The 15,393-nt window shown below is 39.9% G+C and overlaps 1 protein-coding gene across 3 annotated transcripts in view; it reads left to right on the forward strand.

The window, feature by feature from the left end:
- The window catches only part of LOC150082168 (uncharacterized), a 149,200-nt gene extending 135,331 nt beyond the window's left edge, over positions 1-13,869 (forward strand). For 2 of the 3 annotated variants that reach the window (XM_090379150.1, XM_090379152.1), the window contains 3 exons: positions 4,101-4,287; positions 6,153-6,242; positions 9,415-13,869. In XM_090379150.1, coding sequence (XP_090235276.1) covers positions 4,101-4,287; positions 6,153-6,242; positions 9,415-13,238 — 4,101 coding nt within the window. In that variant the 3' untranslated portion in view covers positions 13,239-13,869. The remainder of the gene's footprint in view (positions 1-4,100; positions 4,288-6,152; positions 6,243-9,414) is intronic. The other variant, XM_090379151.1, reaches the window with a different exon arrangement.
- The last annotated feature ends 1,524 nt before the right edge of the window (positions 13,870-15,393 follow it).

Raw genomic sequence — 15,393 nt, forward strand, 5'->3', positions numbered from 1 at the left:
TTGTGCAGTCAGTTATGAAGTTTTCTGAGCAATGCAGACAGGCTGCCAGGGCAGGTCATGGTGTTTTGTCAATGATATATAGGAATTTTGCTAGCAGGGAAAAGGAGGCGATTGTCCCTCTGTATAAGGCAATGGTCAAGCCACGCCTTGAGTGCTGTGTACAGGTCTGGAGGCCTCATTTTAGGAAGGATGAAGATTTGCTTGAGCGTGTACAGAGAAGGGCAACAAGATTGGTGAGGGGAATGAAGAGGTCCTCTTACCAAGAGAGGCTTAAGTTCTGCAAATTTCAATGGCTGGAGACTAGGCACCTGCGCGGTGATCTGATTGAGGTGTATAAGGCCTTGAATGGGTTGAGCACGCTGAATTCTGAAGGGATTCTTCCACTTGTTCAGATTACAAACCTAAGGGGGCATAAATTCAAATTGAGGAAAGACAGATGTCGAATAGATGTTCGAAAGCAATTAACCACAACCACCCGCTGCCTTTAGCCAGCGGGTGGTTAATTGCTGGAACAAACTTCCATCTGTCGTTGTGGAAGTTGATAGGTTAAATACATTTAAGGAGGAACTGGACAACATTTAGAGGGAATGGTTGTGTGAATTTTTTTTTTTTTTTTTTTTGGCTGATGCTGCATAAGCTCATACACTTGCTTTCTTGCATCACATGCCACTACTACTACATTGTGTAGCTCGTTGTATTAATTCATTTTTTAAACGCCTCTTTACGTAGCTACCAGTCCACTGATGAAATTAATTATAACCTATTAGAAACACCACGTCCTTCCTTTACTTTAATGTAAATTGTTTTATCTCAATACAAGAGTTGCCATCCGTGGGATGATGTTGAGACCATGAAACCACGAAAGCAACTAAGGCTATGAGGAGTTCGTATATTATTATGTTCATAACTGCATATATCGTTCAATTGGTTTGCTGGATTGAAAACATGTGCAACCCTCGCCTGGGACCGACTGACCCAGCCACGGTGAGAAACAAAGTCCATAAAATTTCTTTCCATCATTATGACAATTACATAAATAATATGAATTATATTGAATAAAATATATTTTACAACATTCATTACTATATTTCATAATATAATGAAATATTGCAAAATATAACTATAGTGTGAAAATATATTGTAAAATATAATGAATTATACGCGAATTTTAAAATAAAAACAATGCTGTTAGATCGCTGCCTTTCCACCCCTGTAGCAAAAGCCTTTTAGCAAAAAAAAAATCTGGTTTAGCTGTTTACCTAAATTTTCTTATAACGCGGAATTTTTATAAGGAGTTTCCTGCTTTGGACTCATTCACTTTAGTATGATGTCAATAGAAAGACCGAACTGCATTCATAGGCCAGTTTGAATGTTTTCGGGATGAAAAACCGGATAAATTACCGAAAAACTTAATGCTTCCTGCTGAGTGCTGAAAGAAAACAGTTAAATTGCTCTCTTCCTCACAGACTGGATTTGATCTCCAACCTTACCAAACGAATGATGGATCCACTATACAAGGAAGGGCCCGATGTAACTTATCTGAGATAAAAACTGGAAATGAGGGAGAAGAATTGTCTCTTGTATTTTCTCTAGATTTAAATGTCATCTCTGAAGAGATCTTCTCTACCTTAAGGAGATGGAACTTTTTTCTTAGTGATTCCTAAAGTGATCTATAAAAGCTAATTAATGAAAATAAAAACAGATCTACTTATGAGTAGTTGCAGTACTCTAATTTATAAAAAAATTCTCTCCCTCCTAAATAATAAAGAACATAATATAAAAATAAGTTCAACAAAGGTGGTTGCGATGACTATTTGGAGATGGCCGAGTATGAAAGATTGAGCAACACCAAGCGAAAAACAAACATTCAATTAAGACTTGAGAGAATTGGCATTAAAAGGAAATGAGCCAACTGTGTCATATCCACAATAAGATCATTTTAAACTACAACCTGTCAGGTCAAAGAACTCATTGATCATTTAAATATGCAATACGATTCTTACCACACTGGATCAAGTTTTGGGGTTTTCCTGCTGTAGAGTAATTACCACTGCATACATTTTTTGTAACTTAAGAATATATGAGGGTATTCAGTATGATGTCTGAACAGTTAGAATTCGAATTGATCAATTCTGTAGAACTTACAAAACGATAAGTAATTACATTCAAAATGTTTTGGAATGAAATTATTTTGCAAAAACGAGTGCATGCGCTTATTTTTAAATAATATGTCCATGAGCACCAACATATTTTTACAGCGATTGTAAAGTTGTCGGAAACTGTCCATGGAACAACTTTGTGGTACCCTGCTCAATAACCGATAGTTTACCGTAAAATCTGAAATGCAAAATGGCAATTCGCCACAAGAACTTCATTAGAGAACTTCAAGAACCATAGCCGTAATAAGTTTACCAAATCAGCAAAGCATCCTCAATGAAAAACATGAGATTAAATTATTGCACTTTATTACATGGCAAAGAAAAATGTACGGCTACCTGCCACAGCCTGGCCAGGAGTTTCAGAGCAGCAGTGAAAATAAAACACTGAAGGCCAGAGGATTCGCATCTTCAAAAGTATTAGGAGCAGACAACACAGCGCTAAGGAACACCCCCCAACACACACACACAAAATCACTCTAGACTTGGTCTTAAAATTCAATTGCAATCTTACAATTCCTGAACTTTTGGACGTGTTACATTTCGTATATAAACGAAGTCGTCTTGGAACAGATTGCTAGAAAATAAACCAAGGTAAATACTTCTGATATGAAGAACGTAATACAAATAAGGTAACTTAACAGTAAAACTACATTGTAAAATTTTACTTTGTCAAACAGCAAACCTGACGTGAACATTGAAATAATGGTAATACAATTTAAGAGTGGATGTCTTTATTAAAATTCCTAGTTCCAAATGCTTCACTCCTTCCAGTATATCAGCTTGACAATGAAAAACGTGAATGTTAAATCTAAATGCCATCATAAGTAACTTGAACGTAAAGACGTTTAAGTTAAACGTCCTTACGTTTATCTACACCATACTTTCAAGCCAAATTATAAAACTACGATCTTAGTACATACAATTTATAAGCTCGCATGCTAGATGGCGCTGATGTCATCTCTATCCCTCCATATCGTTTTCACCGATATTTTAGCTTCTGGCTTCGTATTTCATTAGATAAATTACTCTACTAAGAAAGACCAAAATGTCTAGAAATCAAGTTTTTTATCGGTACTGTAACTATTTTGTTTAGTATCTGAAGTTTAGTTATCCTTAACCTAAATAATTAAGATAAATCCACAGCTTTTAAAATCCAAATTATTTTCTAATTATTGTTTATAAGATCGTATGCTAGATGGCGCTCATGTCACCTGATTTTCGTCGAAAGACTTCAGGCATTGCTGTTCTCGCTGGGAGCTTCCAATTTTTTAGATTTTAAATCACGTTGCTACGAAAGACAGAGATCCTGTTCGTCTAAGACATTCATTACCATCTACAGTTTGAATATTCGTAAGTTTAATTATTAAGATAAGCCTACCCTTTTTTTTTTTAAACCTAAAGTATTACTTAATAAACTTGCTTGTTTGCACTAAGCGAACACACTAAATGATGCTTAGTAACAATTTCGTTGATTTTGATCATAAACTAGTTGAAGCTTCCTTGTTTAGAAAAACCAATATTTTATTTAAAATATGACACTCGAAATGTAACAGTAGCTAAAAATATTTTATTGATTCGGGATAACATTGATTTCCATTACAAAAATGAAATTCAAAACTAAACTCAAGCAAATGCTACTTCCCCACCCCAATACAAATTAAACTTCACACACAGAACTTTCTACACGACTATACAGGGGTAAAATAGTACGATAGATAAATGCAATACAATATAAGGGAGAAAAGATTCGATTACAGTAGTACTTCATTATTAATAATAAAATTAAAAATAAAACTACTGTATATCGCATTTCGACCTCTATAAATCTATTCCATCATTTGATACGGTATGATTGACAAATTAATGACTTTAAAAAAAATAGCTAATTTTCTTTACTTCTTGTTTTAGTTGGTGATAAAAGTAAAATCATTTCCATTTCAGATTAACGGACAAGACGTATCACAAGCTTCTCACGAACACGTTGTTGCCATCATTCGCCAGTCAGGAGATCTAGTTGCCATGACTGTTGTAACGGTACAGCAACCCCCTGGAAGCACTCCAACAGATAAACCCCCTCTAATAAATCGTCAGTGCGCCACTTTGCCGAGGAAGCTATCCACGAAGAAAGGTACGTGAAATATTTAAATAGTTTTGACTGGTTTGCTAAATCAAGAATATATTTTGGTACTTAAAAGCTAAACTTGGTGTTACAATGCCATTCACATTAAGTTTCACGCATTAAATGTGCCCTATACATACTTACATTCATTACTAAAATAGTAGCGCCTACTTTTTAACGACATAAATTCTGCAATTGCAGATTTTTCCGGGGGGGGGATATTAGATCTAATAGCCCCGTAGTATCGGATAACTACCACTATCCATTTTTGAAATGTTTTCTTCCATGCAGAAGGAAGATTACTGTTTTGTTACGAAATTTTAACTCCCAGGGTACTTTGAATTCAAAGTGAATTTAGCAGAAAAGGTCAAGACCAGTTCGGATTCAAAAATTTCTCTCCCTCCCTGTAATGCTCTGCAATGATCCGGCAGTTATTTTAATCAAAAACATGCGAAAAATATTTAACCAAGATTTTTAACTCCAAAATGACTTAGAAACATGTACAATGGATGCATGGTACTGAAATAAGGGTACCACATCTACAATGGGTTATAAGTAGAGTACATGCGGGCTCTACCCGGGACAGAATTTTACTTATATACAAAAGGTTGAAGTAATACACAAATTTTGAGAATTTTACACGTAGTGTAAAATTCTACACTGAAATTCTACAAAATTATTTATAGAAAAGTATTATTGGTCAGGTGAAATGTCCATCACAGATTCATCAGCTGATAACAGTTCTCTACGATATCCTTTCTGTAGAGCTTATCTTTACAGGAATTATCCGGATGGATGCATAATTTGTTGAATATTTCAAGGTTTCAAGAATTAAGGCTTCAAGTCTTCAGAGAATTAATCTGTAAGAGTTAGCCGAAGCGGGAGGCAAGAATCAGGGTGATCTATTGTCGCCTTTGGTAATCCAACGTCTTTACCAAAGGTGGATTTTGGAAGTATTAAAACATCTGAAAAGGCTTACTGAAAGACCATTAGTGGAAAAAGAACAGCTACCTAACTTATTTGTGAGCACAATATATTAGGACCAAGTCGGAAAGTAGTGTTTCTAATTTTTAATTTCTCAAAATTAAAATATAAAAAAATGAAAATAAATATACAATTTCCTGAATTTTTTAACGTATTCCACGTTTTTTTTCTGACAGTTTCCACCAACGTTTAACGAGAGCATGTATTCCCATCTGTAAAATTTTCTGTTCAGCTGCTCTCTAACAACCTTCTTCAATGTGTTATCTTTCTGATGTTTGCATAGGCCTTTCTTCAAATTACCAAAGAAGTGATAGTCTGGATCAAGTTTAAGCCATAAGGAGAATGAGGCATCACAGTCTGTCTATTTTGCGATTAAACCTCAGAGACAGTGGTAGGTCACTTATGTTTGTGGGCCTGGTGGGGAGGGAATGGCACACTCATGGATTAGAAAACATTTCTCATTTGGAGAGGGGGATGGGGGAGTCAATTGGCGAAATACGAAAATTTTAAAGTCGAATAAGGTGATGAACACAGTGAGATTTGGAGGAACCCCTCCCCCTCGGTGCCGGACCTTTATCACCTCTTTAAAAAAAATCATTTAAAATCCAATGATAGCCAAGGATAACTATCATAACGGGAAAATTAAAAGCCAAAGATAACCATCATAACGGATTGCGTTCTGTCGATGGAACAGCATAGTATTACAGGTATAACATGCTGTACCATCTGTCAGTATTCCGGGTCAGCTAATGTGAAATGCATATAACACGATGTTTGATTGACAGCACAACAAGCCAATGAACGAGCAGTGTATTTGTCTTTAGTGTGTTGACCCATGATATCTTACACTTTTGAGTCCAACTTTTGATAAAAGCTACTATTTTTTTCAGCTCCACTTCCTCCCAAGCGCGATCCAAGGACAACACTATCTGTTGGAAGAGCTCGAGCGCGATCCATGGTAGCTGGTTTAGCCGAAATAGGTGCGTAAAATCGTCATTTATATAAAAGGAAAAATAGTAGTTATGAGGTTTTTACAAGAATCTGTACAGGCAGGATAAGAAACACAAAATTAATAATATAGTTAAAGAGGCCTGTGCGCTCTGGATTCATTATGGTGAGTTATTACGTAGCACAGAGCGAAACGGGAAACAGAATAAATAAATGACAAGTTTAATATTAAATTGTAAAACACATATTAAATACATAGAGTACAGATAGCTTTCGGTTATTATGGTAACCTTCATCAGTCAAACTGACAGTTTAGGAACGTAGAACATTAAGGGCGTGTAGTGCCAGTCATGTATAGTGAACTGCGTGATGTAATAGTTAACTGTTTGATGTTGAAGCCTGTGGTTGTGACGTATGCGAACGTTGCCAACGTTTTTCACTCATGAGAAAGGTTGCTTCAATAATAGGGTGGACACGATATCCACTGCTTCTGTTGACTGAAGTATTAGAGCACGTGATGTGCAACGACTCCAACCAGGCGTGGCGCCAGTAATGGCGGGACCGATCGACAACCACGACATTGCAGTGCGGGTCAATATCCGCTTAGCGGACATAGAACACTCGGCCATTGCCGAGCACTTCAACATCAAACATTTAACTATTACATCACGCAGTTCACTATACACTACTGGCAATACACTCCCTTATGTTCTACGTTCCTAAACTGTCAGTTTGACTGATGAAGGTTACCATAATAACCGAAAGCTATTTGTACTGTATTTAATATATGTGTTTTACAACTTAATATTAAATTTGTCATTTATTTATTCTGTCTTTCGTTTCGCTCTGTGCTACGTAATAACACACCAAAATTAATAATGTGTATGGTCAATGAGATTCTTATAAACCTGAGTTAATATACAAAACATATATTAATTAAATTGGTTAATTTTCAATTCAATAAAAGAAGTCATTTTCAAGATATATTAAATTTGCTTTTCTACTTCACAAGATAGAAAATGTGAAAATCAAACTGTCGATCAGTCAGGCTATCCTTGTAAATGAATTTTTCACTGAAATTATCACAAACAGGGTCAATTCTATCTTAAATGTCCCCTCCCCGACTAGTAAAAATAATTTATGACCAGGGTAGTCATAAATTATCTTTACAACTTTGAAAAATACTAATTAAAAAACAGAGTTAGATAGTTTTTATTGGCTAATAATTCTCTTTTCCCCCATTTTCACTGGCAACAAAATTCATTAAATAAAATACAACAAAATATAAATTGAAAACGTGTGAAGAGAGTGAGATATAAAAGCTTATTTTACTCTACTATATTTTGGGGTAATTTTCTTACCTCAGGTCAGAAGTCGGCTACTTGAGGAAATGCGAAATTGTTAACAAATCTGAGATACCTCAAAAAATAAGAAAGCTCCATTGAGGAAGTTGTTTGTAATGCTTTAGTCATTGGCCGTGATGGAAGTTTACGACCATCTTTTGGAGATTCCATTGAAGTGTATTTTCCCCAGGAAAACCCTATTTACTCTACTGTTGTCAACGGGAATTGAATCCAGAATTCTCCAAATAAATAGCGAAACCACTATACTGTCACGAAGAACTTATCGAATATGGATAACAAATTTCATTTCTGTTAGTATATATTAATATTGGAAAATACACACACCACTGGTCAAGAAATATGAACCTTTGTTTCGAACAACAGCAAATATGCGGCGGACATGGCTTCTATGAGGTGTTTTAGTGCGTTTTGTAATCATTCTTCCAGCAAATATCGCGTAATTGGGAAAAAGTGGACAGAAGAGCACTCCGTTTCCAAATCTCTCACCAGCATATCCTACACACCCTCAATAAGATTGAGATCAGGTGAATGTGAGGGACAGGAAAGAAGGCAGAAATCCGTGTCAGCTTTCCAAACCATTCAGGCACGATGCGTTGTTCCTTTGTCATCCATAAAGTGCTTATCACCTTCGGAATAAAAGTGTAACAGGTGCAATATATCTGATAGAAAATTCAGGTACTCTCTAGATAATATTCAGTCTTCCACTGTATCAACTGACCCAGTCCGTGCCAACAAAACATTCCCCATACCATGATACCGCTTCCAGATGCGTGAATTGTCTTAAGAAGGCAAGCAGGGTCCATCACTTCGTAAAGTTCTTATCACACGCTGTACCTACCATCAGTGCAAAACAAAGTGTGTCGTGATTAGTCTGACCACATGACTTTCTTCCATTGGTCCACTCTCCAATCAAACGTTCCCTTCACCATTGGAAGTGGATTTTTCCGTTTTTCTCGAGAACAAGTGGCTTCCGAATAGGCAGGCGACTATCAATACTCAATTTCTTCAATTCCCTGCGCACGGTATTTGTTGAAATAGGGCACTTCTGGGCTTGGTTGAATTCAGACGTTATTTACTACACATTGCTTGGCCTAGTTTTCCCGTATAATTTTCCTTAGAATGCGACTGCTTCGCTCTTGTAGTATTGTGTTTCTGGACATTTACGCCTTTGAGATTGGGAAAACCGCTTTGCTTTCCAGTCATTAAAAATCTTTGAGATCGATGCTTTTGAGAAACCATTTGTCTTTCGTTTCCTGAATCGTGGCTTTTGCTAAACGTGCACCCATGATAAGACCTTTTTCAAAGTCTGATGGATCATGCGTTTCTTCCACTTTGGCTTCAGATTACTGCAGTCGAACAGCCTAAGCAATGTTTATTCTCAACGAGGGAACTTGTCATCACTCTACGTCAAGTTTTCTTCTCATTTATTTGCATTTCTTCTGTCTGTCACTCTCTTAATACAAAAAAGTTTAAAACTGAATTGTTTTTCTCTTACATGCCTTGCTTTCATTTGGTGTTTCAGAAATAGTTACAGTTGTAAACATGATCTATGCGCATTCTATATTTTTGCTATTTATACTGTATATTGTCTGTGTTTAAAGAGTTAAAAAAATACCACCATATAGTAGACCCAACAGGGGTCCCTTGAAGTGTAGTAATGGTTTGAATGCTATGTGCAGAAACTTCAATGTAATTCATGTCCAGCAGTTTAGTATTTCTTAGTAGAATCCTTATTGACTTAATCATGAGACATTATAAAACCAAGAAGTAATGATCCTTTGAGTTCTTATAGCTGTTTCATTTTCTTTAAGGAGATTAAATGGATTTCGTTTTCTTTCAGAAGTCCTGGATCATACACTGAATGAATATGACTCCGAGGGAAGGTCCACGAAGAGCAGTTCTATAGAAAGCATTCCTAACAAACAGGCCACCACCCCTGCTGAAAATACCACCCAGAAAATTGCTTCCATTCGCTCTCGACCTAGCTCTCGTCGGATCAGTGTTTCCGAACTGGAAGACTTCCTGTGTCGTCAACGCCAGGATTCTCAAAGCCGGAAGTTCAGTCCTACAGTATCACAGACAGGGGTTGGAGGTGGAATGCATAAAGTGTACGGCAGTGTGGCTGCAATGAAACGATCCAGAGCTTCTCGCGGGAAAGGTGCGGAAGATGAAGTACAAATGCACAAAGCCTTCCACAGCACCCCGGACCTCAACATGGACGTGCAAGTGAACGACGTGCTTGTAAACGGAGATCACCACAGTCACCATCACCATCACCACCACCATTACCCTCGTCGAAGTAGAAGCCAAGACGACGTGCCTCACGGGCGGCGTTGCAGACATTCTTGGGCGTGTCCACCTCACAGCTATAGTCGAAGTCTCGGCACATCTCCGAAGGATCGTGGACAGACGCTGGCGGACACGTGGAAGTCCGAAGAGGATATCTACGACAAACTGAAACGGAACAAAGGACCTCTGGTCCTAAAAGAGAATGGTTCAGGGATTTATGCCGAGACGATACCGTTGACTCTACCCGAAAAACTTCCCCCTCAGCCACCACGAGCTAGTTGCCCACCGCCCTCTTATCCGCCGCCACCTCCACCTGTCGGACAAGTAGTGAAAGTGGACGTGTCACGAGCTTTAGGTGAGTACGCCAACTTAACCGTAGCTAGGCAGGCCAAAGCTACGACCGTGATGTCAAGTTTCCGACCAGGAGACAGTGCCAAACTGTATGCCTCCCCGGAGTCAATCATAGGGGTTGGGTACACAAAAGAGAAACTTCAGAAATGTGACGTCACCCTTCCGAGACACCTTGGCCGAGGGTCGACAATCAGGAGCCATTCTTTACCACCCAGGATGCCCGGAAGCAAACCAGGTGTTCGTAGTGCTACCTCCTCAGATGCTGAAAATAGTGGAGACTCAGGGATGGCTTATCCATCGTTCCGTACGACACACCGACAGCGGGATTCCATGTCATCTGATAGTGGACACATATCGGACCGAGGAACTTTAAAACCATTAAAAGGAAAGTCCCCCATAGCGAATGCTTATGGTGCAAAATTTCATACTGGAAACTCGGAACCAGGCAGTCCCAAACACTACCCAACCCTGAGTAGTCACACGCACGAACCCTTTATTCCTGAACCTGACTATGAGAGTAGTGAAGAAGAAGGAGAGCGATCACTTACTCTGGATGGAGGAGGTAAATTGGTGACGTTCATGGCCACAACACCCATTGCTGAAACGCAGCAGAATGGAGGTATTGGAGAAACCTCTTTGGAAGACCGACCAGGGAGCCCTCACACAGAAGCCAAAAAAGCGATCCACGAAGCACGTGAGAAATTAAAACAATCTCATAAACTTAGTGACAAGAATGTGGTCAGTGCTTCAGACAGTGAGAAAGAGATCTCGCCGCCGAATGAAGTTAAATCTACAGAGAGAGTGGACGACACGTGCGACCGAATTCCTGAGGTAATAACCACCAATGGCAGTGGTGTCAAAATGGGAGAAGTGCCTCCTCCCCCTCCTCCTCCGCCTCCCGAAATGACTAGAGAAAAGAACAACCGTATTAAGCTAAAAGAAGCAGAAAGAAAGCAGGCGTCCTCAGTGGAGAAGGAAAGAAATCAAAAAGTGGAAGAAACCATCATGAGAGAATGGCTGCTAGATGGTGAAGAGGTGGCAAGTCCAGGTGTGAAACCACCCTTGCATCTGGCTGAAATAATCGCTTCGGAGGGGCCAGTTCCAAAGATCCCTAAAGAGAGTCTTCCAGTGCCTGTAAAAGAAGTGCTTATCAGTGGTGAAAGGAACAATGGGGCACCTCAGAAGCATCCGAAGCAGATTCCCATGTGTAAAGACATTTGCAACAAAGAAAAACCGGCTGTGGCCACCCCTCAGAAGTTGGTTGCAGAAGTGTTTCCTCCAAAAGATATGAACAATAAGGAGAAGATGGAAGATTACGTCCCCAAAGAAGTTACCACTCCAGTAGTGAAGATGGCTCCTGCAGTTCCTACTAAACCAAAGCATGACCTGCTACTTGCAGTGGAATGTAAGACTGAAATAATGGTAAACAGTTTGGATACGGCAGAGGACACTCAGAAAGAAATTTCACCAGGGATTGAAGTGGTCTCTAGATCGGTCAAAGAAAACATTTACAACTTCGAGAAACGGAGTGAGATGGCTGCAAAAGCCACAACGTTTTCTCCTCGCAGGAAGAGTGACGGTATAAGGATAGCTCTAATGGGAACACAGGCCAAAGGGGCCGATCCAAAGACTGATTCTAAGAGCGCCCCTAAAACTATGAAGACATCCAAGTCTTGCCCTAAAACTTTTAATGAAGAAGAGACGGCCGATAGTTCCAGTGGAGTCTCATCAGATACAGAACCGCAAAGTGATCGAATAGTTCCTCCACCTCCTGTCCCTGCTGTAGTGGCCGAAACGGTTGTTAAAAAGCCCCCCGACACGCCCCCAAAAGCGAACATCATGCGAAGGGTAGAAAATTATCAAAAGCAGAGCACTCTTGGAAGAAGGGTTTCGTCGGAGTTGAAAGAATCAGAAAATGGCGAGAAGGAAGCCCCTCATCCCCCAACTGTAGTAATGACTCTCAACCGACAGAGTGTCACACGAAGAGCAGTCTTCCCTCCCGTTCTTCCCTCCACTACGACCGATACTAGGAAAGCAGGCACTGATAACATCTTCACAACCATAGTTAAAGGAAAAGATGCGGACGTGAATGAATTGGACAGTTCACCACACACGATGATCACTCGTCCAGTGGAGAAGTCAGTACGAGTTCACACCTCTGTCGTGCCCACAGACAAATCCCGTGATGACGAGTGTTTGCGACTCTGCCAGCGAGTAGACCAAAGTTTACAGATGATTCGTCTTCAAGTGGATTCTCTTGGACTTGCAGCTGTCAACGAGGTCGACGTGTTGACCGAACTTGTGCCACCTCCTCCCGAGTTCGCACCCAACACATCGGCTGGCAGGAATCAGCCACATAGAATGAACTCGCAAGAAACCCCATTAGCACCACCTCCAGAATTCAGTGACGAATCTCCTGCTTTTGCGAGAATGAAGCCACAACCCCTTCCTGTTTCTCGGCTATCTTCGACGTCTGGTGATCCCTCTGTCCGCCCTGGATCTCCGGAAGTTCACGCCTCCAATTACACCTACTTAGACTATTCCTACCGTACGTCAGTTCCCGCCAGAGATAGTGGCTCACCGCACCACGCTTCAAACAAAGTCTCGTCCCCGTCTAAGACTCAAATGGCACGAAGCTATGAGGTCACCTCAAATCTCCACCAATTGGCGCACCAGCTGAACAGCTACAGCACCCTCCCCGTCTCAAACCGAATGCCTTCGTCAATCGGTACCAACAAAGCAGATCTGTCGTTCCCTCTGCTAAGGACATCCAAAGAGGTTCCGAGAATCCCAACACCTCAGAAAGAATTTCGGCAAAAGTCTCTTCATGACTGGTCGGGAAAAGACGTCTCTGATTGGCTAGAAAGTCTCTTTCTATCGGAGTACAAAATATGTTTCGCCGAAGCGGGCATTACTGGGGCCAAATTGGCAAATATGGACAATAATGACCTCATGGGGTTAGGGGTCAAGCAGGCGGGACATCGGATGAACATGGAGCGTTCGATCAAGTGGTACTTAAAATGACGAGCACGTGTTCCTGCCGCACTTCACTGCCAAACCTCAGTCAAGTGGTTTCCAGACGCTTGTGTGAACGCCAGAACCTGAGTGCCTGATTAAAAGCACGAGGACCGACCGGAACCCGGCTTGCTTACTCATGTCCTCTCACTGCACATCCACGCAATACCGGGATCTCTGCATGTCTCCAAGTTAGGTTCGTACTGTTTCTATATAGACCTAGAGGGGGAGTCGACTTCACACTGGCTGGACATTAGGTGGACGTTCTTTTGTCTTTCTTTATCGTAAGAGGAGTCCCAGGAAGAGGCCCACATGCTCAGCTCTGATCCGTCGTCTGTGAAGAAGTTGAAGAAGGCAGAGGGGATCGTTCTCCTCTGCGGAAAAGGGGTGTATAGTGTGTCGCTGTTTGTATATTTGGTCCTTAGTCTTAAATCCTCCTCTGTTGTAATTTCTAGTTGTCGTGGTAACATGGAAGGCGCAGTTTCCGTTTTGTTTGTGCATTGCTCAGTGGGCAGGCTGGACCCTGCATCACAAAGTAGAGTGTGGAATGCCTTAAAGCCTGTTTGCCCAATGTTGCTCTCATTTAGTGTTTCAAGGACTTTGTACAGCTGGTTGTATGTATCTTATATTGCATTCTAACATGTTTTGCCTATTTTTATTTTCGTTAATTCTTTTTTTTTTTTTTTTTTTTTTTTTTGACTTGTAGAAAGTGCTTATATATATGGCTAAAAGTAGTTTGTTGTTAATAAAGAATGCACATTTTGCATCTGCTTTACAATGCCTCGTGTTTCCATGGAAACCCTACCAACACTTAGAGGACAAGTATGACATTATTTTATTTAAAGGACAATTAGTTATTTTGAATTGAAACTATGATTTAAGTCGTGTCCTTCCCCTCCACCAATCCCCCCCCCCAAAAAAAAACCTATCCAAAAATTATCGGCGATTTTTATTCATCAAACTATTTAAAATTTTGAATTGGCAATTTTAGAACTACCCAAACATTGCGTATACAAGAGAAAGTTTTCGTTTTGAAAGAATACTAGAAAAAATTTAAATTCTGTTAAGTCTGTGTTAAATGCCAAAGCAACTAAGGCTAGGAGGCATCAGTATATTGTGTCTGTAATTGCGTGTATTTGGTTTGCTGAACGAAAAACCCGAGTTTTCAGGTAAAATCAATTATGTGAACCTCTCCTAAGGCCTGCTAACTCAAACATGTTGTGAAAAAGCCCATAAAAATTACTCGCGTCATTGATGGGATTCAATGACAGAGCGGTTGAGCATGAGAAAAGGTGTGCACGAATGGATCCGCGAGAATGGTTCACAGTGAGAGAGATTTTAACGAAAAATATGATCACGACATTGGAGAACTCGCCTTATTCTTCAGATCTGGGGCCATGCAACTTTATTACGTTCCCGAAAGTCAAAATCCGCCTCAAAGGGAAATGATTGAAGAACTTAGCAAACATTCAGAGGAACAGAACGCAGCAATTAAAGGCGGTATCTTCAGAGGACTTCCGCTGCTGTTTTAGATCCTGGAAATCACGAATGGAGCACTGCATAGGCGCTCCATAAACATTGAAATTGTTGTATTTAAAATAAATTATTTTTAAAAAATTTCTCGCTTCTTTTTAGTCCCACTTCTTACAACTTCAGATCAAACTGTAACACTGTCAGGACCTCTTTTCTGTTGTAATACAGCACATAATCTTTGTGGAACTTATTTCATCAGTTATGATAATTTCTGAGGGAAATATTTTCGATCCTCCAACAGAACAGTTTTTAATTGGATAAGTAATGTTGACCTCTCTGAATGAGACCTCGCATGCCTTTCCAGTTCTCCCGCAACACTTCTATTGGATCGGATCTAAGAGCTGCAGTCCATCAATGCTACTACATATACTAAACTTTGTGATATAGGGCGTTTTACTGAAAGAACACTAATAAGATTGAGCGACATTTTAGAAGCTATCACAATGTCTCTACTTCTGCAAGGTACCAAAATACTATCAGTTTGATATCACGAAAAGCAGGCTCAAACCATCTAATCATTACCATCACATCTTCACGGTTGGAAACGTGCACCTTTTCAACACAATTTGGGAGTTCCACCATAGGTAGATTCTGTCGTCTGAACAATACTAAGATTTGTCTCCTTAGAAAT

The sequence above is a fragment of the Mastigoproctus giganteus genome, chromosome 8, assembly GCF_048544385.1.
Source record: "Mastigoproctus giganteus isolate SK-2022 chromosome 8, ASM4854438v1, whole genome shotgun sequence".
NCBI lineage: Eukaryota > Metazoa > Arthropoda > Arachnida > Uropygi > Thelyphonidae > Mastigoproctus > Mastigoproctus giganteus.